The following is a 26,417-nucleotide window of genomic DNA, read 5'->3' as shown; positions in this document are numbered from 1 at the left end:
GATGGAGGAACTGTTGGCTTTTTGGTGAGTGACTCCAATGAGGAGTTGAAGGGAAAACTCCCGCCGACTTCACCTAGATGTTCAACGGCCATGACGAGGAGGTGGCGTTGCGGCTCAGCCCGTCACGATGGTCACTGGGTGCACAACGATGTGCGCCCATTGTCTGCGTGCCCATTGTGCACCTGCATGGGCGTGCACGTATCGTGCTTTACGTGCATGGTAATATGGTACCCATTTCCCTTGCATAGTGCAGGTCCCACGTGCACGACGCACCCTGAATATCTCCACATTTTTTTTTCTTTTCCTTGTATTTGCAGCAATAGTATTAATGAAATAAAAATAACAAGAAAAAAGTTTGTAATGAGACTTATTTGGCTTGCTGGATACTATCTCGTGGGTCAAGGAATCATCCTACTTCCCTTTTCGGTGCAAAAAATAAGAAATCGATCCCACAGACAATGCTAACTGTTAATGCCTTAATTTGCACAACAGTTCGAAAGGGAGGAAAGAATCATCTTCGGCCCATGATGATGATTCGGGCTTCGATACAGTCTTATTTGCATTCATCCATAAAATAAATAATAAATAAGTAAATAGAAATAAATAAAAAGAGACACAGAGATTTACGTGGTTCGACATAAAAACCTATGTCCACGGGTTGTCTAGGAGAAAAATCCACTATGATTGATGATTTTACAATCTCTCATGGCCCCACATATTGCTCAAGATGATGGATGAATTTAGTTTAGGCATAGATAAGTCATCACGAGCCTGTCGAGAGTCCGTCCTTCATTTGTAGAGATCTCCTCCTTTTATAGAGATATGTTTTCTTCCTTGGAGTGATAAAGTCCAACTTGCCTTGTAAAATCTTTTCCTTTTAGGAGTCTGAGTCAACTTCTTTTGGTTTATCTCTTCTTTGCCTTATCTATTCACTACCTTATATCTTAGATTTATCTCTTCCCTTATTATTAGTAATAGGATTTTAAAGAGCTAGACCCAGTCAATTTAATCTCTAACAATTCTCGATCACTCTTCAATTGGAAGATAGAAACCTGCTTTCTCTTATTTCTAATTATTGAGTCACGAGCAATTCTATCTATGACTCTTTCTTTTAAAGAATTATAAAAATATAAAAAATTGAGAAAACCAATTTACCTTTCAGCCTACAGGATATCTAGCTATTCTGATAGCATCATACATGATAAGTATTATTTTTATGTGATTTTTATCACTTTTTTATTTATGAAAAGTGTCATTTTCCATTCAATACTATTGATTTTATTTTATTTCTACATATTTTTATTTATTTTCTTGTATTTGAAAGAATGAGAAGATTTAGTGCAAAATGAGAGCATTTTGGTACAAAAGAAAAGACTACAGATCTACACCGATAAGAGGCAGCGAGATCTGAAGAGAGCCGATAAGATTTGGGTAAAAAGCCTTGTCCCATGAGCAGCCAAGAGATTTCTCTCACTCAAAGGCAAGAAGACATACCTCTTGGTAGGCGAGGAAACTCGCGACCAGAAAGCGCAATCAGAAGGCGCGAAGATTTGGTGACAAGGCTCTAAACGGTTAGATTGGGCGACTAATCTAAACGACCAACTTAAAAGATCAACCTAAACGATATCGTTGGCAACAACTAGAAAATGCGAGATAAGTCATCCCGGTCGGGAGTCTTTCCACTCACTAGGCGAAGAGAGGGTCGTGTGGTCTTTGTGACCTCCATGCCCGTTCATTTGTGACCTCCACGCCAGTTATATTCGGCGCACACGACATCTACTCGGTTGGGTAATTTCTCCCAACTAGGATCAATCTGTTGCTGACCACCAAATCCGAGTTCCGCAATCAATATGTTGGCAACCAAATCCTCTCGAACTCCGCAATTCAAGCCGCATATAACTGAATCTTCTATTTTAGATAATTCTGATGTTTTTGGGATAATTTCCTTTTATGTTAACATTTATCTTTAGAAACTATTTTCCAGATCTTTAGGCGAGATTTTAGCCGATGTTATTTTGTTTTCATATTTGAATTTCGACATCTATTTAATCTAAACTTGTGGGATGAATAGAAAGTCTTAATTCTTAATCTTAGTTTTAGTTTTAGTCTAAGTCTGAGTTTAGAGTTCCAGAATTTATTCTTTAAGTTTTCTTTCGAGAAGGCGAAACTGAAGGGCAGAGGTGAAAGCCGCATGCTTCATCAACCGACTTCAATGAAGAACACCAGTTTTATTGTTTTTCTTTTAAATTTCATTATGAACTAATTTTATTTTCTAGAGTTTTGATGTAACCTTGTAACATCCAGACCCAGTTAAGCCGGATTTTCTCTTTATTTGATTTTTAAAACTCCCCACCTCTACACGTCTCTTTCTGTTACTCATAAGCATGCACGTATATAATGTATTTTTTCACTCCTTTGCACTTGCATGTCTCCTACGGCTCTAGGGTTTTTTTTTTTTTACGTTCAATCACCTTTATATATTTATACATACTTTCTGCAAAACAGCAAGCCGCAGCACCTCTTCACAGTCACCACAAGAGAACCCATACCAACCATCATTTTTTCCCTTGCCATACACGTGGATCTGCCTTGCACCACCACTAGCCACTGAGACTGCCTCCCCAAACAACCTGGCCGTGAATCAGTAACTCACCACGCATGCCCAACGGTTTTAGCCACCACGTCGCAGTCGCCTCCACCTTACAACGTCAAGATCCTCCACAAAGCCGCCTTATGCCACCGTCGCCCAACCATGGAAAATCACCAAGGTAACACCCTGTTCTGCTGCTCCGAAAACAGAGTACTCCCACAACTGGAAACCGCCACCACTACATCTTGGGTGAGCCTCTGTATGCCGCTAGCTCCACCCTAACGTCATCACTTGCATAAAAATTTCCGTCGGGCACTTTACACCACCCCAAACCATTGTCAGCCCTTGATAATATCCCACTTCTCCTCATGCCGTGATCATATTCCCCCCCTAGTTCTCTCTCACTCGTCTCTCTCTCTCTCTCTCTCTCTCTCTCTCTCTCTCTCTCTCTCTCTCTCATTGTTCTGCCGTTGTGTCTCAGCCCCCTCCCACTTGCCTGCCCCGCCGCCACCTCCTTCAGTCACGATGAGACTCCATCGCACATCACCTAGTCAGTCACGACCCCAACCTGCTCAGCCGTTTGGTACCACCTCTGTTTCTGCATCACCAGGCAGCAGTAGTTACAGAACAGCCCAAGCCACCGTAAGCTCATCCACCTTGACTCCCTCCATCGTAAACTATCACTACCATAGCAGGCTCACGGTGACCTTCATCCCGCACGGTGTACGCATTTTTTCTGGGCTCGTTGGATAAGTTGCCGTACATCTTCTTTTTCCTCACTATAAGCGCAGCTGCACAACTCTATGATTTTAGATTTATGTGTTCCGATGAGATGCATGTAGTTTTAGGTTGTGCTTATAATTTACGGTCGTGTCCTCAATCCTTAGGCAGCTTTTGTCAAGTCTTTCCTAATGGTTGGTAAAGTCAAAACGATCCTTCTATTTATTTTGTTTTCGCCTTTCCCAAAAAGCATACATTTTTATTGGTTTACACAAATGTTCTTAAAAGCCTTGCATTGGAAAGCTTTCGTAAATCCTCAACTTTTTGGGTATTTATGTTTTTACCCTTAAATGTCTATTTCGGACTTTATGTTTTAAAATCGATCACTTTAGTGGGTTGTTTCCCCTTTGTGGGCTGAGATTAGGTTTATTTGGGACTTGGGTATTAAAATTAGTTTGGGCTGAGCTACATGTTTTAGAGACCATTCTAGTGAATTTTATGTAGATAATGATGAGTTTACAAAGTGATAGTATTTTAGAGTTAAGAAAAATTTTAGGTTTTGAGGTATTAAAATAGGTATTTCATATTTAGATATTGAAATACATGGATTAGAAATTTATGGAAATTACGTTATTATTTTTATAAGTGGTGATTAATATTTCGTTCGGCATTTTTGAGAAATTTTCTGAAAATCTAAGAAGTCCAAGTAAGCGGAGTTCCTATGTTAGGTTTTATATGAATTATAGAGACTGAGGTTGACTTTCTGAAAACTTTGCATATTTTGTGATGAAATGAGAATTTGAGAAAAACCAACATCGGTCACTTATATGCATTACTCATGAAATCTGTACAAAAAATGAAAAATAATTTCTGACATGCATTGTGTAAACATGAGCTAAATTTTGTCATGTTATTTCTGAAATCTGAAAAATAGCGATATTGAGAATCTGAAAAATTGTGCATTGATTTAAAAAGATGCTTCGACTTTTATTTTCAATATGTGAGAATGATCTGATTATGTTTTGGTACTCTGTTTTATTTTGATATGCATTTGAAAACCTTTGGTATGATGTACTGATTTTGTATATGACTTTGTCTCTGCTCTGCTCTGCTATGCTCTGCTCTATTTGGGTTGGTACCAACTTCTCTGTCTCTGAGTGCACCCGCTTTAGAAACAAAGTGGCTTTATTGTGGTCTTTCTTGTGTGCACACTCGGGACTCTGAGAAGAATAAGAGAAAGATTTCACCTCTGTCTCTGCCCGGTTTGGCCACCAGGGATAGCACAACCCTACCACGAGGGTGAAACATGGTCTCTGCTCTGTAAGATGCTCTGTTTTGATTTGATAATGATGCTTAGGTTATGTTATGCCAAAGTACTCTGGGTTTTACTTGTCTTAAAACCATCGCTCTGTTACTTTTAAAAACATGTTTTGTTCTGCATGATAACTCTAGAAAATATTTTGTTCTACATACTGTACTTTGTAAATGCTCATATTTGCACGCTAGCATATGTCATCTGCTTACTTAGTTGTTGATAACTCACTCATTATCTCCAAATATTTTTTAGATGATTTTGAATAGTCCAGCTAAGGATCAGGATTATGGAGCATCTATGAGATGATTATTTAAGCATAATAGATTACTCATAGAAGATTTCTGAGAATTGACGGATTTTAATAAGAGATTTTGTAATATTCTGATAACTTTATATTTGGGAGTCTATAAATATATTGATGAGTTGTGAGTGTTGCTTTGTGAGCATAGTATATTAAATACAAAGAGGGTACTTGTTATTTGAGAATTTTTTTATTGAATAGTTTCGTCTTGCTCTGTTGACTTAGTTCCTTGGGAAGTTGGCATTTTTTTTAGACTTCGTCGTATTCTTAGTTCTTTATTTTGAAGTAAATGGTATAAAGCAACGAGATCTATGAGAATTTGAGGAATTTGAGTTTATATTTATACATTAAGATATGATTGTAAGTGTTAAGATGTAACTCTCTGACCCATCCGGGACCGGGGCGTTACAACCTAGTATTGAACATACAATTTATATTCCAAGTTATTTTGTTTTCAATATTTCCATGATTGAGTGTTTATTCCTTGTTCTGAATGTTTACAATTTTTGAGCTAACTGTTGTTTGATATTTTGGATTGCAATGAGACCGAGAGGTGATTTGTGATTAAAACTCTAGAATTAAACACCATTAGTTGGGCGAAAGTAGAGATGATTTACCACAACTAGTGTGATTTTCAAGAAAAATCCAAAGAACTTAATGAGTCTCCAATTAGTTAAATTAACATAGAGATATGGAGTTATTAGTTGGAGATATTTTTGGTATTGTTCCAGAGAAAATATTGAATAGTTAAAGGATTTTTATCATCTAGTTGGGATAATTGTGATTATATAAAAAGGAATAATAAATTGTGTGGGATTTGCTAGATAAGGTCAAACGCTATAAATCTATTCTTATTATTTTTAAAATCTTAGTCTTAATTTTTTTTTCTTCAGTTTAATTTAGATAAATCATTATTCAAATTTCGATTTTCCAAATAGTAATTAATTTAGTCAATGTCAATATTCAATAGCATAATTATTCCATGTGGGTTCGATATCCATTTTTTTTAAAACACTTTACTACTTGTTACGATTTTGTGCACTTACAGATATATATTTATGTGAACAATACATGTCATATATCCTACCAAGCCAAGCTAGTCCTATCCAACATCCAATACCAAAGCGGCAATGGTATGGTTGGTTGGGGATGTGGTTGTGGATTAAGGTTCCCTCAATACGAGAGAGATAAGCTTATAAAATGGATTTTATAATATTTATTGTTGTTCATATAAATATTTTGGACAGCATTGAATGAGTAATGAATACTATAAGATCTATTTTATATATCTATCTATCTCCCATTTGATGCTCAAATATATGATATATATCATATATATGATATTGTATGTATATATCATATATAGATATATATGATATATATCTATCTTCCAAATCATAATATATGATATTGTATGTAGGGCTGCTAGGTAGGTCCCGCATCCAGCCAGCTTGGCCCATCTACCCACCCCCGCATGGGCAGACCTTAGCTATAGGTATCCCTCATTTTTTTCATTTCTCCCTTCTCTTCCCTCTCAGCTCCTCTCATTCTCTTCATTTATTCGTCTTCTTCATCTCATTGTCTCATTCTCCTTATCCTCCTCTTCATCCTGCTCTCCTTCTCTTCGAACTAGTTATGTCGACAGATCCACGACCATGAGCATGGGTCCCTATAAACTACAACCACGACCACAGCTTGGTCGTGGGTGGGGTTATATATATATGCCCATAAGACAGATAGCACCCCTAATCGTACGTGAATGGTACAATTCAGTTGTGCTTAGGGGTGTAAACTCAAACCGGAAAACCGGACCGAACCGGACCGGTTTTATCGGTTTTGAACCGGTCCGGTCCAGAACCGGTTTTTAAAACGTAAAAACCGGCCGGTTCCGGTCCGATTCCGGTTCCGGGATTTTTTGGACCGGACCGGACCGATTGATTAAAAAAAATAAAAAATAATATTTTTATATATAAGTTTTATACAAAATATTTTTTATATATTAAATATTAATATATATTAGTTTTATATATAATATATAATTATAAATTTTTATGTGAAATTTTATATATAACATATATATTCATATATGAAATAATTTCTTATTATAATTTATAAATTATTACATAAAATGTTAAATACTAAATCAATAAAAGTTTATAACTAATACTAATATATAACTTATAACTATACCAATAGTCTAATATTAATACTATTATATAGTTTAATATATTAATAAAAGTATAAAAAAAATTAAATCAATTTTTTTTAATAAACAAATTTTTAATGATAAATTGTGAAATTTATATTTTAAAAAAATCAAAAAATTGGATCGGACTGGACCGAAAACCGGTAAAATCGGAAGTACCGGTTTAAGAGGGTAATCGGTGCGTAATCGGTTTTGAAAAATACAAAACCGGTACATACCGGTTCGGTCTTAGATTTTATCCAAAACCGGACCAGACCGAACCGGTTATACCCCTAGTTGTGCTACATGGTTGGACTGGTTTAGCCTTGTGGCTAGTTGCGTATGACCCAACCATCCATGCACCCTTTTCGACCATGTTCCCTTCCTAACCACATGAATGACACTGGCCGGTCTTCTTTTAAAAAATAAAAAAAATTAGAGATCGATATAATAAATGTGATTAGACTTTGTTTTGTTGCCAATGGTCATAATTAGGGGAGATGATCAGCTCTAAATTACATATGGAAAACAAGCAATTAAGCAAGTGCAAGGACAATGGATCAGTTCCATTATTCAGCAAGAGTTCTTCTAATCAAAGTTGGTGTGGAGATCAATATACGCCACGTCCACACTACTGATATATATTGTAATATTTAAATATTTAATTCATGTCATATTTATAGTATGAAATATGTGTCCTCCACGCATTAACTTTTAAATGAAATCTTTCTTCAGAATAATGTTTATTGTTTAACATTGCAAAAATTAGAAAACATGACTTTCTCACGTGTAACTAATTAACTATGTACAAGGCATTTTGATGCAGGCTAATTTATTAAGATATATAAACATACAGTCGTAAAATGCACAAGCATTAATGTTTAGTAATGTTATTTACAGTTGTAGAATACACAAGTTCCGCACAATCGTTTTGAAAAAAAGTAGGGTTCATTATTAAAAAATTAATTTTTTTCATATACTTTTTTCAAGAAGATTACGCGATGCTTACGCATTTTATGATTGTAAATATCATTTATCATATATATATAATACAGGAGTCCACTAATATATGCAATGTATAAACCAAATATGACGCTATGAATGCAGCGAATTAAATAAACAAAACACAAATCTGCTTCAAGAAAACGAAGAATGAACTCTTTAATAAATCATAAAGATCCACACTAAGACAACAAGGGAAAAGACTCATATTTTCTTAATCAAATCTGAATAATAATAATAAATTAATTAATTAATCTTAAATTTGACCACTAACTTGCCTTTGTATAGGCTTACAAATACAAGACTCTTAAACATGGTTTGGTTACCAAGACTCATCTCATCTCATATAATCAGTATAACTTAATCAAATTTTCATACAAAATATAATAAACAATTCAATTTTTTCAAATCTCAAAACAAAAATTATATTCTAATAATATTTTATTCAACTTTCAACTTTTATTTCATCTCATCTCAATTGTATAACCAAACGAGGCTTATTGACTCAAAACATTGAACTAAAACTTTAAAGTGTACTGCTCTGATATTTTACTGTCAACTAGGGGTGCTACTCGCCCCCTATAGGGCGGGGCCACCCCTTCCCCACCCCATACCCCCCACTGGGGCCCAGTTCAGTTACATGGGCCCAAAATGACCCATAAACACATTCAAACCTATTTTCGAGTGATTTTGAGCTTAGAATTTAACTACAAAAATAAATATATTTAAAAACTAAAATGTTGAAAACAAAAAATAAATTATGTGGATAGAAACTATTAACTATATACTAAGTTTCAACTAATACTATTAAGTATTAACTGATAATCATCACTAAGGCACTAAGTTATTACAATTATATAAATTAAGAGAACTAATAAATTATTACAATATTACAAACTCATCTAAAAATAAATAGTAAATATTTCAAATTGTACTATTAACTATTGTAGCAACATTATAATTAATTGTAAATTAAAAAAATCATAATATTTCAAATTTGATCAATTTGGGGTGGCGATGAGTTCACTAAATTGTGTCGACTACTATGAGACTATGAGAATTGAGATCATAAAACCTGTAATATTAATAAGTTAAAAATAAAAGAAATTAGAATTATAAAGTTATAAACATAAAACAAAAATTTAAAATACAAAATATTAAAAGTACTAATCAAAATGAGATTGGAATAAAGATGAGCATAGATCATTGGGTCTTTAGGATTAGGATTCGGCATATGTATATTGAGAATATAAAAGCTATAAAACTTACAAGCAAAATAATTAGACATTAAAATATTATATAAAATTATAAATGTAAAAAACAATTAAGGGACAAATTGTGCAAACCATGGCAAATTGGCAATGGTGGGCCCAATACATACAAAGTCATACTGCATTGGAGGTAGCCGTATACGTCATCTAATATATTACTACAACAATTAAATTTGAAATTAATACCGATTAAATGAAAATAAATAAATTAAAATAAGAAAATGAAATTCAAGTCCCACGATTATCAGATACAGGTTGATCACCACTCTCCTCCTCAATGTCGACCTCCTCATAGTCAAGAATATCCAGAACATGAATTGGAGTCCTCATGATCCAATTCTACTTGCAAGTCAAAGTCTTCACAGTGGTAGGAACTAATAAATTCTGAAATGAATCTAATACACGCCCTCTGATGCTAAAGGTTGACTCTAAGGCTACGGTGCAACTAGGGTTGGCCAAAATACTGTGGGCCATCTCTCCAAGGATGGGATACTTCACGGCATTCACATTCCACCAACCTAATATATCAAAGTCTCGTGCTAATGGTTGAAGCTCCGCTGCCAAGTATCTGTCTATCTTTTACTGAGCCTCTGTAGAATTTCGGACTAAGGGGTTCTGCTCCTACTTCTCCCCCTAGTCCAATCTACTTCTTTTCCCAACCTCGGCTTCTGGAACTGGTGGGGGGTAGGTGTAGGTGCTGCAATATTATCTATCACCCGCAAGACAGTATCTCATCAAATAATCTACCAATTGTTTCTCTAACCATTGATGTAATATGCTACACCCATGCTTGACAGTATGCAATTCCATATCCATATATCAAGCCATCCACCTTTAACCAATGGTCAACAACAACAGCTACATATAATAAAATATTAGTCCTAATGAAATCTCCTCAATATTTGTTGTACTTTGTCCTCATAATCAATGCCATCTCCCTCAGCATAATGTGACAACCTGCGACCATGTCATCTAATTCTTCTTTTACCCTACATATTTGCTTATAGAAATGATGGGATGTATGGTATAAAGTTCCAGATAGAATCATGGTGACCTCGTAAAAAAACCTCAAAAAATCTACGAAAATAGATACAACTTCTCAATCATCATTCATAGGCTTCCTCAATCCCCTGTGATCATCAAAATATTTTACATATTAGATGTTTTCATCACCCAATAATATAAATGCCAATTTATATTCTTGGGCCGCCTCCAACATAAAAGATGTTGAGTTCCATCGTTTAGACATATCAGTACAAAGGCCCATTCTTGGATGTTAGGCCCATAGACCTCGCAGCAATTTTGAATTTCTCAAATCTCGAAGAAGATGATCTCACCCACCTCACAGTAGTCCTAACCCGAGCAATCGATTCATGAAGATTCCTCAAAACATCAGTGACAATAAGATTCAGAATATGTGCCTCACATCTCACATGCAAACACTCACCACTCATGATTGTCTTATTTACCTCTCTAAGATAGGTCTTAAGATGTTCCAATACGACATCGTTAAACGAGGCATTATCAACTGTGACTGTAATAACTTGTGTCAACTCTCGCTCTTTTATTGCGGTCTCCAAGGCTCTCCCAATCGTCTCACCCTTGTAATCGGTGATTTGACAAAATTTTATTATTTTCTTGTGCAATGTTCAATCACAATCAATAAAATACACAGTCAAAGATATATATTTATAATTTTGGACCAATGTCCAAGTATTGGTGGTGAGGCAAACAAATTGACCCGCCAATTGATCCATCAACTTCTCTTTTTTAGACTAATAATGTTTTTTTACGTCCTTTGCCACCGTGTGGCGAGAATGAAGATTAAACATTGGTTCCAAGTATCGAGAATATGCTTGAAACCCTTTCTCATCAACAACTTAAAAAGGTAGCTCGTCCATGATAATCATACGAGTTAGGTGTCTCCTACACTTATCGAGATCATACTTAGTATACTCCCTTAAAGTTGCACTCCCACTACTCTCATCCGTCATTTTTTAAGTCCAATCTCTAGCCTAGATTGGCTCTTCTCTTGTAATGATCTTAATATTGGACTTTTTTTGCATTGCTATTCTAGGTGCACCTTTAATTGTGAGGTCTCATGTTTCCTGTAATGACATTCATAAATTTTACCACAGTGGTTACACTTGGCTTGGGAGTTATTGGGGTCACCCCTCTCTAATTTGGTGAAATGAGATCAAACTACGGAAGCGGGTTTCTTGCTAGGCTGGGGGGCAGGGCAAGGTTCCGTAGGTGTAGGGGTAGGTGTTGGGCCAGAAGTAGGAGTAGGGGTAGCCTGGATAGGGGAGCTCGCATTAAAATCTGCCGGATTTCCATGAACTCAAGCAAACAATAAATCTAAAATTATAGCAAGCATGGAAACATGCCAAACAATTAACATCTAAGAATTAACATCCAAACAATTAACATCCAAGTATTAAGTTTTAACATTCAAGTATTAAATCTGACAAAAAAATCAAGATTATGCTACTTGTAAAAGATCCAACCATCGATCACATGGGGATCAATAGACTTCCATGCATAACGTCAATATTGAAGGCAAAACAAAACAAAAAAAACACAAAAAAACAAAACAAAAACAAAACAAAACAAATTTAACGATTAAAACTAGGTTTACAAAAGTAATGTAGGAGGAAAATAAAAACTACTGTGAAATCCAAACAAGGACTAACATGGGTTCTTGTTATAAATATGAGAAATTTTGTTTATAAAATTTGCTTATTGACACGCAAAATAGTTTTTTTTTTTTTTTTTGTTTCTTAATGAGTTTTATAACAAGTATTGTGTTTACACATCGACTTGTGAATTGCATAACTCCCTTTCTTTAATTTATGTTGGTTTTACACAAAAGACCACATTGACTTTGGGGGAACCTTAAACCACATACAAAAGATAATTAGATTATAATAAATTAGAAATCTTAAAACAGAAAACATAATGTTACCATATATATACTGTAGATTGGTTGTACCAAATTACCTTAACAAAATGTAAAGGAATGTTATGTTTCATCATTGCATTAGGTGGTACTTGAGATATCTTGCTTTATGTAGCTCACCGCAATTTAAAATCTCATTTGTTTCTTTGCTATTGGAGGTTAGACGATATACATATACATATACATACATACATATACATATATATATATATACACACATAGTCACATGTGTTGCTTATAGTCCACATTTTCTAAACAGCTTTCAGATCAAGAATGCCACACACACACGTACAAACAACACTATACACATGCATTGATGTATAAAGATGGAACAATTATTAATGAAGATAATGATTTTTGAGTAAAACAAATGCAGCATCTCCCAAAGTTCAGACCGCCTAATAATACTTAGTAGTTATCATTTTTTCTTGTCTTTTTTCATTCATACATGGCATGCAAACAAAAACCACACAAAAGCGTCAAAAAGAGTAAGAAAAAATAGAATGTTTGATGACATTGACACACCGAATGGTAAAAATTTCAATCAAAGTTCAAACAATTCACATGCACATTCATCCTCCACAACAATTCACAATCCCATTCTCTATTTAAATTTTAATCTCATCCTCTATTGCATAAAAAAAATGTAAAGATTTTCGGAAAACCCAATCGGAAAACTTACCTTCAGCAATAACCACGACTAGCGACAATAGCAGGCGACAGATACTTCACGGAACAAGGCTCAAGCTTAGGAGCAGAGGGATTGGGAGAAAGATCGAGAGAGAAGAAGGCAGAAGGGGGGAGAGAGAAGAAAGAAGGCCTTTGAGAAATCAAATATTCAGGAAAACTAGGGGGAATCCCCCTTAGGCTAAACACTCATCAAACGACGCCGTTTTGCACAATGCAAAACGACACCGTTTGATATAGGGTGTTTAAAAATACACCATACATAAAACGACGTTATTTTGCACAATGACAAAACGGCGTCATTTTGATGTATGGGGGTATTTTTTTATTTTTAATATATTTATATATATATATATATATATAATAAAAGGCGAGGGTGGGGAGGGATATTTGCAGGGCGAGGGTGCACCCCCATCCCACCCCTAGCCCGTTGTGGTTGCCAAATGCCCCGCCCCCCTCATTTGGCAGACGTGAGTATCCACTCTGCCACATGGGGGCGAGGCAAACGGGGGCGGATCCCCATTGCCCACTCCCACTGTCTACATGATTTTTCTAGTAAAGTTAAATTTTGAATCCACTGTCAATATATCGGAGGAGGAAGGTGGCGATCATAGAGTAGTAGCTATTGATTGTTTGTTTTCTTTAAAAGATATTGTTAGTAGATAAATTTTTTTGTTTGATAGTTGGAAATAGTATTTTAATGATATTTTTTATAAATAATATTAAATACAAGTTTAAGATGTGTAAGTCAAGTAGAATAAATTATATTTTTTCAACAAATGTTTTTTAATAAATTAGTTTTTATCGGACTTTGTAAGAGTGAAAAAATGATTTTACTTTTCAATATCCTATTTCTATTGCTTTTTAGTTTCTTTTGTCACTTCGAAACAAAAATTAGTAATATTTCTACGTCATGCTAGGTTAAAAAACTCGATCACATGAAAAAAAAAAAAATTATATACATAAGCTTCATATTCCTGCACACCACTTAAAAATATGTGAATTTATTCTTTTACTTTCATATTTCATGAAATATGAAATATGAGAATAAAAGAATAAAATCATATTTTTTAAATAGTGTACAGAGTGTGAGGCTTGTGTAGCATAACTCCAAAAAAAATCATTAAAAAAGGCTCCATGTTCTAATATTAAACGAGGGAATCTTTGTAGTATAATTTTGCAAAGGAAGTCGTCGTCTACAAAGTCCAATAGGAAATAGCTCTCCCTCTACCTCTCCGCCCTTTCCTCGTTGTCTCCCTCTTGTCTTCCTGTTAGCTATTCAGAAGCTTTCTCACTTATTTATGGCGGCCGCACTGAACAGAGTTTCTTCCGTTTCTTTATCAAATATCAACTGCAACCGACTTCGAACCCGGCCCCTTTTTTTACGGGCTTCTGTGTCATTCACCAGTGAGTTACCTCGCTCATTAATGCTCCGTTTGATTACCGAAGAAAATGAAATCAAATATAGGGTAGGAAAATTTGTAACCTTTTAAGATTGTTTACATATAAATTTCACTTAGTAAACATTGTCTCGGCTACCAAACGACGGTCTTAGATTCAGCCATTGAGCTTAAACTGTCTGTTTTTTTTTTTTTACACTGAGAGATTGATCTGTGAACTTTACAGGGCAGAGACTTGCGATCAGAGCAGCGGAGACCGATTCCGACGAAGGTCTTGTGAGATTCAATGCTCTCTTTAGCCTTGTTTTTAGAAGATTTGCTGTTGTCGATGAAAATTTTGAAGTTTGAATTTAATAGATAAGAAGTAGCTACTCCATATATATGAGCGATTGTTAATGAATTGGTTTAGGGTTCTAATGATTGCTATTATGTGTTCTTGTAAGCAGTTAAATCTCAGACACCGGAAAAGGCGCCTGCTGCTGAAGGTTCCAGTTTCAACCAGCTTCTAGGCATTAAAGGAGCGGCGCAAGAAAGTGTGAGCTCTTTGTTTTGAATTTAATTTCCTTCCTCCATTTCAATTTTCAACTACAAATTTACAACTTTCATTCTCTGAATTGTTTGAGATTTTCTCCAGTTTAGGTATACTGCTTCGGAAAGCCGAGCAACAACTTGTATAACGTTATAGACAACAGGCCGGCTCTTCCACTAGTGGGCCAATTAGGCAGTCCCCTAAGGCCCCGGTGGAAGAGGCCCTCTAAATATTAACATTACTTAATAGTATAATATTTTAAAAAAGAAAAATTATTTACATCAGGCTGTAGCTGCAGCATACTTAATATACTAAGTTTAAAAAAAAAAAAACATTATGTGAGGTGTGCTATGGCTACAGGCTGATGTATAGCTATTCTCTTTAGAAAATAGTCGAACTACCATGCCGGCTACTAATAATCTTATTGTTGGGTGTGGTCGCTGGTTCATTCTGATTTTTTTAAAAAATATTTTTTAACATTTAAAAAGTATAGAAATTTACTAATGATAACTTTTTTAAACATTTAGGTTTGGTTGGATAGTGAAATCATTTCAACCCATTTAATCATTACAATTTTCTTAAACTTTTAAATAAAATATAATAAACAATTCAATTTTTTCAAATCTTAAAATAAAAATAATATTTCAATAATATTTTATTCAATTTTTATCTCTACTCACTATAAATAAAATGCACTAACGGTCCCACTCAGGACACACTAGTATTTTCCTTTAGAAAAATAGGTTTGCCAAAAAGTCCACAAAAAATAACTATGGTTTAAACGTGTGAGCTACTTCCATGTTAAAGTGGGCCAATAAATAAAATATTTTAATTAAATGAGATTAAGTGTAAATATAGGAACCTCTGATAAAATGTCATGTTAAGTTACTACTTTTTCAAAATTTTAAACTCATCAAAAGAGACAAGTTTTATTATTTATATTATATATTAACATTCCACTACCGCATGAAAAAATTAAAAAATTAAAAAAGCAATGATTTTATATTTAAAAAAAGGTAATTGCCTCTCTTGAGAGACTAGAATTTCGATTAAGAAAATCAACAGTTAAACATGAATACAAAGAATACAATATATTGTCTCTCTAGTCGTAAGGCTCCTATATATTAATATATACAATTCCCACAAACACTCAATCTTATTCTCTAAACAATCTCTCTAGCAAATTACCAAAATCTCACTAGCTCTTTTATTACGCCTCTCCATACTATAAACTCTCACACCCAAACCCAAGGTAAAGACATTATTTTTCTTTATTTTCTTTATTTTGGGTATTTGCAACTTTTGCAATGTACCACGGTTTTCCTTTGATTTTTTTTTTCTAATTACGATAAATAAAGGATAATAATTTTTTCTTTGATTTTTTCTTTTTTTGCTTCATCCTAGCTTGCAGCTCCTAATAGGAGAATAAATTTCAAATATAAAGCAAAATACAACAACTAAAATTATTAATTTAATGTTTAAATATAAGAAATAGCCTCATTCAAAATTTTAGCCTTAGGCTTCAAAATCTATTGAGTCGGAATAAGATAAGCATTTTGATCTATAATAGACATTGTATTTTGCAGACTAAATGGAAGATCCGACTTCAGCTAACAAAGCCTGTTACATGGCCTCCACTGGTATGGGGAGTGGTTTGCGGAGCTGCTGCTTCTGGTACCCTCCTTGCATATTATGAAATCAGTAGCGTCTTTTGTTACAAATAATATTCTTTTCCTTCATTTGATTATTTTATTAGTTTATCAATTCCGCTTGGAAGTTTTTGATGTGTATTTTCAGTCAGTATCTTCTGCAAGCAGTAAATCCTTACGCTTTTCTCAACTAAACACTACATCTCAATCTTCTTCCCGTATTGATACCTTCTTTGGTTAGCATAGAATCAGCCATGCCATTGTCCAATTCCACATAAACCTGTAGATTGAGGTGGTTATGACCTTCTCTAATTCCTATTTGTGATCAATCCTACCAAGTTTTGGGCTCAAATCCATGTGCAGTGATCCAAGAATTTAGCCATATACCTATAAATTTTTTTAATTCATAGACACTATGATCTTAATATGTATATATGTTTAATTGTATGTTTTAATCTTCTGAGTCAATTTTGCTCTCATGGCAGGAAATTTTCACTGGAATTTGGAGGATGTTGTCAAATCAATTGTTTGCATGATGATGTCTGGCCCATGTCTAACTGGCTATACACAGGTATAATTCTTAGTGATATAAAAAATGCTCCACTTCAACACCATAAGAACTTCAAACTCATCTAATGTAAACTTCTTTGATTGTTTCATTTTTTAGACACTCAATGATTGGTATGACCGAGAAGTCGATGCAATAAATGAACCTTATCGTCCAATTCCTTCAGGAGCAATATCTGAGAAAGAGGCATTTAGTTTATTTTCTTCTTTTTCATCCTTTTTGGTATAAAGTTATTTAACCAATTGTAATGTATGCACACAAATACTTCCATTTAATTCATTTATAATTTTTTCTTTTATTTTCCAAATATTTCAGGTCTTCACACAAATTTGGTTGTTGCTTTTGGGAGGACTTGGCCTGGCTGGTCTATTAGACGTGTGGGTAGGTAACTTCAAATGGGCTTTTCATGTTGCTCCCTATGATAGTATTGAAGATGAATATCAATTCCTTAATCCTTACTTCTTATAGGCCGGGCATGACTTCCCCATAATTTTTTACCTAGCTGTTGGTGGATCCTTAGTATCGTACATATACTCTGCTCCACCTTTAAAGGTACTTCTTTTTTGGTCATCCTTGTCACTAAGTCCAACCATTCAGCTTTCCTTCATGTTGCAGTGAAAACTTTGCTTAAACCATGACTAAGTTCCAAATCTGGTTGCAGTTGAAACAAAATGGATGGATTGGAAATTTTGCCCTTGGAGCAAGTTACATCGGTTTGCCATGGTGAGATATCCTATGCTTAACTGTCCTTCCTAAAATTAATGTAGACAGATTCACATTTGTCCTGGGGTTGTTAATGTATAGCATTTTTCAGTTGACTAATTCCTTTGCTATTCTTCAGACCTGTCAAGAGAAAATTGTAAGTCTAGTTCTTAGTGTTTTTCTAACATTATGCTCATGAAGAGGGCAATACATATCTGATGGTTCTAAGCAAGGAATCCTTTAGCAATCAAAAGTGACTTATTGAATCGGTACGATAGCCAATACCTAATTTTTCACTAGGAAATTATAGATATTTTCTTGGTTCCATCGCTTACTGCAGAGCATTCTTAGATTTTTTTTTCCCCCTTGAGAATCCTTATGTTGGATATTTATCGTTATTGCTTGTTTGTGGGATTGGAAGCCTGTTGTGAAGGAAAGCCATTCAGATTGTAGGTTTTATTTTTTCTGCATGGATTGTTTCAAATATGTTAATAGAAGGCAAGCTTCATACAATAGGCTAAATAAAAACCATCATTAAGTAAAATTTTCTAGGTGGATAATGGACTTCCACCACACATTATTGATTTCAACTTGATCTCTTGTTCACAGGTGGGCTGGTCAAGCTTTATTCGGGACACTTACACCACACATAATTGTTCTGACTCTACTGTATAGCATAGCTGGGGTATGGTTTTTTTTTTTTTGGGAGAAGTATATGGCTATGTGTAAAAGGCCTCGTCAATAATGCTACAATTAGAGCCTATTAAAGTGGTTATAAATGGCTTGAACTTCTCCCTCACAAACAATATGGGATCTCATTCACTACCTTTTTATACATAATCACACTATCAGGGGTATATTACATCATGTATGTTAAATATGTGATCCAATCATCAATATTTGATTATGGCTACATCACATTTCAGTTGGGTATTGCCATTGTCAATGATTTCAAAAGTATTGAAGGAGACAGAGCACTAGGACTTCAGGTACCTCCAGTTCTCCATTGTTTCTTACCCTTTGGTAATACGAATTATTGCTATGTTGGCAACAATTTAGAATTGACCATCTAATTAGAAGATGCTTTCATAAACTTAATAATGTCGTTCGGGCAGTCACTTCCAGTTGCTTTTGGAGCAGAAACTGCCAAATGGATTTGTGTTGCCGCTATTGACATAACTCAGATCTCTGTAGCTGGTAAATCATTTTTTTTTCTATTTCCAATATTAATATTCATTGAAACCCATATTTCGTTTTATTGCTGATACCTCGTGAAAATTTGCCTTCATTCCATGATGAATTTATATGATTGCAGGTTATCTGCTAGGGGCTGGTAAACCACACCATGCCTTAGCCTTACTTGCTTTGATAATACCTCAAGTCGTTTTTCAGGTAAAGCACTTGCATTAATGGAACTTCATCACTTACTCCAGTTGAAAATGAAATTAGGACTTATAGTTTATATAAAATTAAAAATTATATATTCGTTTTAATTAATTAACTAACAATTGTAATTAGGTGCACTCCTTACTGTCGATATTACGGTTCAACCATGAATATTTTCTGTTTTGTTATTTTATTCTTTGCCCATTTGCTTCTAGCTACGATACGTGCTATATCCGTAATAAGCACTCTGCTAATACCATTTTTTTTTTTTTTTTTGTGCACTGCAGTTTCAGTATTTCCTGAAGGACCCTGTTAAGTATGATGTTAAATATCAGGTATAATATTCAGGACTCTTTATGAAATGTGAAGTTACTGCCAAATCGAGCTTTTTGAGAATGAGGCTTCTACTTCTGAATAATTATTTAATGAACTTGATCGACTAGCTAGATAGCCTTGTAATTCATTATGTCACATGACATAACACAGACCTCCAAAACGACCCAAATAGGAGCTTTTTACGAGGGGATCAAACTCCTCCATGCCTCATGTCAGTGTGTCACTACTTCCCTTCACATGTAGACAAGATTTTTGTCAATAAATAAGCCCAACGAATATGTAATTATTTATATTATATTCTGACCACTTGTCTGAACTAATAGTTTCCCTCAATAAATTTGCCCAATAATAGTGTAGATTGTAGAGTTAGGATTTAAAAACCTCTATTTTAATATCATGTAAAATCAACATTTATTCTAAAAACTTATAAGAAAAATATAGATTTATTATTTATATTATATTCTTCACTGTACATAATACATTCTTTTGCCCATTTAAAGTTTATTTTGAAATATAACTGTTCGACTACGTACTTTACTACTAGTAACAAACAGTTTGCTATTATTTCATTATTATTTACAAATTATTTCACTATTAACGTATAATCTCGAAAAAATTCGAGCATTTTGCTTTACCTCATACTAGTCCTTTTGCACCAAAAAATAAAAGAATATTTTGTATGTTCCAGGCAAGCGCCCAGCCATTTCTCGTGCTTGGTCTTTTGGTGACTGCTTTTGCAACCAGCCATTGATTTTATCAGGAGCCGATGACCAAATGCCGCTGTGTGGAGAGAGAGGAGACAAGTGCAGAAACAAAAGCCCGCTGAACAGTTACTAATTAGGTGCACAAACTGCGCCAAAAGCTGATAGAGAGTTACTAATCATGTTGATCCTGATTAAACTATGCGAGGGTTTCCCCTTTTTCTTTGCCTGGAGAGGGCTCAAAAGTAGACATCCTCGGAGAAAGCAGTTGCTGTAAATTTTGTTATACGGTTGTGCTCTTTTTTGTTGATATCCCTGCTGCTAGCATTGTGCGGGATGTGGCTTTTCATTCTGGATTCGATTCCATTTAGCATTACTCCTTTATAATTTGGATTTTTCAGTTGCTATCGTTTCTAATCTCTCTGATATTTATCTTGATGTTGGAGCTACAGTTGAGGCCCACGAATTTGCTGATTCCCTAATCCCACTTTCTGGATGCAAACACACCCGTTTCCTTTTATCTGTATAGATGGTCAGAGACTGCATTCAGGTCGTTCTCACACGATCGAAGTTGCCGCGTTTCAAGATAAAATTCAACCAAAGTGATCATCTACGTACCATGCACGGAAAGTGATATAACAAACTGTTAAATTAACATACAAAAACAGGCAGTAACGGTCCCCAAAAAACCGACATCCTAAGAGTACCATTTATCCAAAAAAAACACCTAGACACACTAATACATGACTGTCATTATTAGACACCTGGCTTATCAACAAAGACGGCCTGAAGAAACAAAACGCAAAGCCCAGCCTGAACTCCTTAAAACATTTTGTTTACATGTAGTTATTAGCGGTCCCTAGTCCTGAATTTGGATTCATCAATCTCGATGCCTTCCTCAGCAGCACGCTCTCCTCCAGACTTGTCAGTGGTGCTGAGTCCGCCTTTGCGGCCCATCTCCTGATACCCCTCGTGTCCTATCTGCTCCTTCCTCGTCTGTCCTCCTTTGCTTCCCAGCTCCTGGTACCCATCTAGTCCCAACTGCTCCTTCCTCGTCTGCCCTCCTCGGCTCCGTCCTTCATTCATCACCCATGCAGTACCATTAGCACAAAAACATGCATGCAATCTTATTACCATGAATATTCAACGTACTCCACTGCAAAACTTTTAAACGATTTGACTCCAGAAACACACAAACACAAGCTATATATACCTTCAGCAAGGTTCTCCTGGGCTTCAAGGCTCTTTCCCCCAGTTCCTCCTGGAACCACGGTCTCTCCCTGCCTTGCCTTTGCGTCAAGTTCTTCTCTTTTCTGTTCGAATGCCATTTCTGTTTTGGGATGGGATTTTCCTGACAAACTTGCTTAATTTTCAATGACCACGCTAGTGCTGAATATTGCTGATGCTACGTATATATACTACAATGAATTGGCTAAGCGGAGAGACCTTCCTTAATATACAGGTAGAGAGTTATCCGATGGTGAAGGGAGGTAATCAAGAAAGGGAGCGGTAGAGGCCACGTAAGGGTACAGACGCGGCGAAATAGGGGAAGTTGAGCGATACTAGAATGACACACAGGTGCTTGAGTCAGTCAAAACACTCTTATTTACAGCAATCAAAATGACACGAGTCCTGGCTATTGCATCCATTAAATTGGCTATTGGCATTTGAAGTCTTACACGTGTCCCTTGCTGTCTCTCATTTCAGCTTTCTTATACCATTACAACGCCTGATTCAGCTCCAAGTCAAAGGAGCGAGCCATGCATATTGCACAAACATGAAAATGAATATCACATAGATCATATTGTTTGTTTAATTCTTTCATATTTGATTATTAAAGAGAACCCCAAATAGATTGATGTTGTAGTACTTGGTTCTACACCAATACCATACATCTAGTTCACCAAGCACCATAAAATATAGCCTAGCCTAGTACATCCACGTACGATCCATCGCTTAATATATAGCTATTTTCCAAATATTTACACTCTTCATAAAGGGATATACACTTTTTTTTTTTAATTTCTTTTGAAATAAGGGAAATACACTTTTAATCAAACAAAATCCATTCTTTTAAAGTAAGAAGATATAATATATAGTGATCTACATGATTTGAAAACATCTAGCTCGTAATTAAAGAATTCAATGCGATGGAATGGTGTAGAAACTTTCGATGATCATCTGCCTAAGATCAAATATATGCATGCATGACATAAAAATATAAGGTCACACACACACATATAAAAATATGAGGACTTCTACATCCACAAAGAAATTACACAAAAATAATCTTACAATCTGACATGGTTTTATCTGATCTGTTAGAACTACTTTACAATAAAAGTAACTTTATAATCTGACTAACCACATCAAGTCACGTCAGTTTGTGAGATTATTTTTATGTAATCTTTTTGTAGCTAGAGTATTTCCCTAAAGATATACGTGTTTATTCTTTTATTGTCTTTCTTATATTTTTTTAAAAACTTTCAGTACTTTTCTTTTCATATTTGGTTTTTTATTTTTAGATTTTTAAATGATTCAAATTATGTTACGAATTTTCTATATTATTGCCCCTAAAATATTACAATCCAACAAGATTTTTATTATTTTTTCAAACTATAGTCTATACTAGTTCTTTTGATTAGTGAGTAATTATTAGATAATTTCAGAGTACGAATATATGATATTCTATCCAACGACAAAACTTAATGCTTTTATAAACAATTTGAATCACATAACTGGAGGGACAATATTCCTCGATGGGCCGATGAAGCCTAAGAGAGGTCCACAAATGCCAACCATGGGTCCAACAAACCAACAGTGAGGGGTACACAGAATGACTCCTTGAGGGCACTGGTAGGTTATCCGACTCATTAACCACGTAATAATGGCACGATTGAGAGGATATTCACAAACCTTCCTTCAACAGATAAATATCCGAGATCTCCACCATCTATGGTAACTTCTCCTAAGATTAGCATTCATTCAAAAGCCAGATATCTAGCATTCACGAAATTAGAAGAGAAAATCAGGTTGTTATGCGATCTCCATCAATTAAATGCATGCTCCCCTATATAAACAATGGAAGCTAGTGATTTGAGAGAACTTTTGCTCATCATTTTTACCACTTTAATCTAGCAAATACGAGACTCTGACTTAGGCATCGGAGGTTTCTCCCGACACACTGAGCCCTTACATTCTCTCTGGTGTAGGTTGATTGAGGTCGTGAAAAAGGGTGCGAAACACGACATCAATAGTGGTGATGTCTATGAGATTTTGGTAATATTAACATGTCCTTTGCATGCTTGCTACAAAGCGTTCTCAAGCAACCTGCAATCAGGAGGCTACTTCGAGAAATATGGAAGGAAGATTCATAAAGATGGAAGAGCACATGAAAATGATGACGCTGGAGATGGAAAATCTAGAGTGAGCAAACAAAGCTCTAAAGAGAAGAAGCGCCAGGTTTGGCAAGGACATTGCGCCAAGACAAAATAAGCATGCTGAGTCACAGAGTGCTAGAGGAATGAATACCGATGAGGAAGATGCACCATGAGCTGCGTAGGAGATGGCCAAGAGGATAGGAGCGTTGTCTTTGGTCGATCATTTGGCTTTTAGCCTTTCGGTAAAAGCATGTTCGGACTTCCCTTTATATATTATTATAATTCCATTTATCTCACAGTGTGGTGTTTTACCAAAAGGGAAATGATATTTTCACCAACAAAGTCTATTGATTTTGTTTTTCTATTTAATGGTTAAGGAAGTATTTTTAATAAGTTTGTGATTTTTATTTTTATTTTTAAATTCTTAAAGGGGTTTAAAAAAATTTTGAAAAAAGAAAAAAAAAGTGCAATTTGCACTATTTGGTACAATGGATGGATCACATTTCTCAATAGCCCTAGCATTGTCCTTTACCAAAAAACATCCAAAAGTCTTTTTAGTTTGGATAGAGAAACGATATCGTCTCATTTCATCATTATAGTTTTTTCAAATTTTCACACAAAATATAATAAATAATTCAACTTTTTCTAAGCTCATTTGGATAGTGAAATAAGATGATTTTAGATGAGTTGAATAAAATATTGTTAGAATATTATTTTTTAATATTATTATTATTTTGAGATTTGAAAAAGTTAAATTGTTTATTATGTTTGTATGAAAATTTAGAAAAATTGTAATGATGAGAGGAGATGAGTTGAGAATATTTTTATATTCTAACGGGACCTTAAATGTTATTATGGTGGCTAGCGAAGGAGGGGTAAGTTTAGCTTAGTTGTACCTACGCTAGCAGCAGCAGCAGCAGCAGCAAAGTAATACCTGAATTTGAAGAAAGGAGTAATCGAATGTTGTTAGACTTTCTAGAGCATTTAGCAGTGATTGCTTCATACCTTTAAATTGTAAACAAGTCTGTGTGCCTTGAGCTTTTACTTTCAACTTGTGGTATCGGGGTCAGTTTCACAAGGATGATATCTAGTTTAGAAATTTACTCTTTCACATAAAATATTTATAAGAATTTTATAGTATTAGGAAATATATGTTATTTTAGTATTTTAGGTTTTAATTACAAAGTGCGTATTTAATTAGAGATTTATATAAATTACGTGCCTATTTTATATGTGATAGATTTAGTGCTGGAATTATTAGATTAGCACTAAGAGGTAAGTAGGTTAATCATAAATTAGAATTTACATACGTTAGCTAATTATATATATTATTACTAAAGTCAGTTCTTTAGAAGTCAATGTTAATGTACTACGCATGTCATGTTATTTGCAAGTACGTCATTCATCATTCATGATCATGTTTCATTTTGTATGCTATAATTAAGTATATATTATGCATGTCATGCATCTCACATTGCATAAGACACGGAAGCATTCATAAGATCAAGTATAAGATAAAATTAGTTGATAAGATTGTCATTCAAATGCATTGTACCAATGTAATTTATGAGTGGATGTGCAAGCCATAGATCTAGGGTTGTAAGATTATCGATCCGAACTGGAAAAATCGACCAGACTAAATGGTTTGGTTTGGACCGGACCAGATCGATAGTCTTATTGGTCAATCTTGAGGTGTGCTTTTTTTAGACTGGACTGAGACCAACCGACTGTATATATATTTTTTATATATAATATATTATTTTATATAGTAGTTGTATAAGTTAATTATATAATTTTCATCTAAGGGATTACCATTGATCATATATACAATGAAATTATTTAATATTCATTAACCATATATAAAATGTTACAGAGATCACTTCATCTTAATTTAATTAATTTTTTGTATTAATTTTTCTAAAAAAAAAAAAAAGGATGTTCATACAGAATCAGACCGAATGGACTGATAGCTAACGGTCTGGTCCGGAAAAAATGATTCACACGAGATTTTCGATCCATGACCCCCCTGGACCAGACAGACCGATTACACTCTTACACGGATCTAAGCGTGGTCTACCATAGTATGCTAGAATACTATTACCGATTTCCCTTGTGGCCACAGGATGTGGAACCAGTGTACAACCTTATACACATGATTAAGTGTGTGAACCAGTAAAATAAGTCATGCATGTCATAAGCATAAGTACGAATGGTATTGCTTTTAAATTCTCAGCATGAGATTTTTTATGAAAAGCCTTATGTTAAGTATATTTACGTTATGATGAGTTTCTTACTAAGTTTTCGACTCATTTTAATTTATTTTGTTTTTAAACCACCTCAAGTTAGAATATTTATGAAGATCATAGAGATTGCAAGGATGAGACTTGGCCTAGGGAGACGTGGCAATGCCTAGATCATGTACAGAGATTTTAAGTTATGATTTTTATAGTACAGAGTTTGAGAAATTTCTAATAAATACTTTCACGCATTCTCTTTTATGATTTTAGTATTTTAATACAAAACGATTACATTTATTATAAGGAATCTTTGTATCTGGCGCTTCTTTAAGAAAAAATATTTTTAAGTCAAGTTCAGTAGCATATTGTTTCCCTGAGATTTTCTAAAAATAACTTTATCCATAACCCTAGGGGAACGAGATGTTACACAAACACTGACACAACTACCCATGGAGTTTGGAGTTGATTTGTTGTAAATTTGTGATTTTGTTGTGAATTT

General features: G+C 34.6%; 2 protein-coding genes across 4 annotated transcripts; one reads left to right on the top strand and one right to left on the bottom strand.

Annotated features, from left to right (window-relative positions):
* The first annotated feature begins 14,209 nt into the window (after positions 1–14,209).
* On the top strand, positions 14,210–21,025 carry LOC108995111 (chlorophyll synthase, chloroplastic-like). Of its 3 annotated transcripts, none has more exons than XM_018970613.2 (15): positions 14,210–14,437; positions 14,657–14,701; positions 14,877–14,965; positions 16,546–16,633; positions 17,094–17,179; positions 17,276–17,362; positions 17,492–17,557; positions 17,645–17,728; positions 17,838–17,899; positions 18,488–18,563; positions 18,805–18,867; positions 18,994–19,075; positions 19,194–19,270; positions 19,552–19,599; positions 20,289–21,025. In XM_018970613.2, the coding sequence occupies exons 1-15, from the start codon at positions 14,332–14,334 to the stop codon at positions 20,349–20,351; spliced, it is 1,122 nt and encodes a 373-aa protein (XP_018826158.1). In that variant the 5' UTR covers positions 14,210–14,331; the 3' UTR covers positions 20,352–21,025. The 3 variants fall into 3 exon arrangements, 2 of the variants coding, with proteins under 2 accessions (XP_018826158.1, XP_018826157.1); XM_018970612.2 differs by having other exon boundaries at positions 14,228–14,437; positions 17,276–17,398; XR_001996813.1 differs by lacking the exon at positions 20,289–21,025 and having other exon boundaries at positions 14,228–14,437; positions 17,276–17,398; positions 19,019–19,075; positions 19,552–19,585.
* LOC108995112 (protein SLE1) lies at positions 20,933–21,735 on the bottom strand. Its single transcript, XM_018970614.2, has 2 exons — positions 21,515–21,735; positions 20,933–21,377 (listed from the first exon to the last, which is right to left on the bottom strand). Exons 1-2 carry the CDS (start codon positions 21,627–21,629, stop codon positions 21,151–21,153), a joined length of 342 nt encoding a protein of 113 aa, XP_018826159.1. The 5' UTR covers positions 21,630–21,735; the 3' UTR covers positions 20,933–21,150.
* Between the last annotated feature and the right edge of the window lie 4,682 nt (positions 21,736–26,417).

This window comes from Juglans regia, chromosome 4 (genome assembly GCF_001411555.2).
Source record: "Juglans regia cultivar Chandler chromosome 4, Walnut 2.0, whole genome shotgun sequence".
In the NCBI taxonomy this organism is placed as follows: Eukaryota; Viridiplantae; Streptophyta; class Magnoliopsida; order Fagales; family Juglandaceae; genus Juglans; species Juglans regia.
This window is presented reverse-complemented; position numbering and strand designations above follow the sequence as displayed.

Bases quoted from the DNA above. Each gene is read 5' to 3' on its own strand.
- LOC108995111 (XM_018970612.2), top strand. From the start codon at position 14,332: ATGGCGGCCGCACTGAACAGAGTTTCTTCCGTTTCTTTATCAAATATC. The intron at 17,180-17,275 runs GTATAATTCTTA...TTCATTTTTTAG, and splicing joins GTCTAACTGGCTATACACAG to ACACTCAATGATTGGTATGA. The intron at 18,868-18,993 runs GTACCTCCAGTT...TCGTTCGGGCAG, and splicing joins ACAGAGCACTAGGACTTCAG to TCACTTCCAGTTGCTTTTGG.
- LOC108995112 (XM_018970614.2), bottom strand. From the start codon at position 21,629: ATGGCATTCGAACAGAAAAGAGAAGAACTTGACGCAAAGGCAAGGCAG. The intron at 21,378-21,514 runs GTATATATAGCT...TGATGAATGAAG, and splicing joins CCAGGAGAACCTTGCTGAAG to GACGGAGCCGAGGAGGGCAG.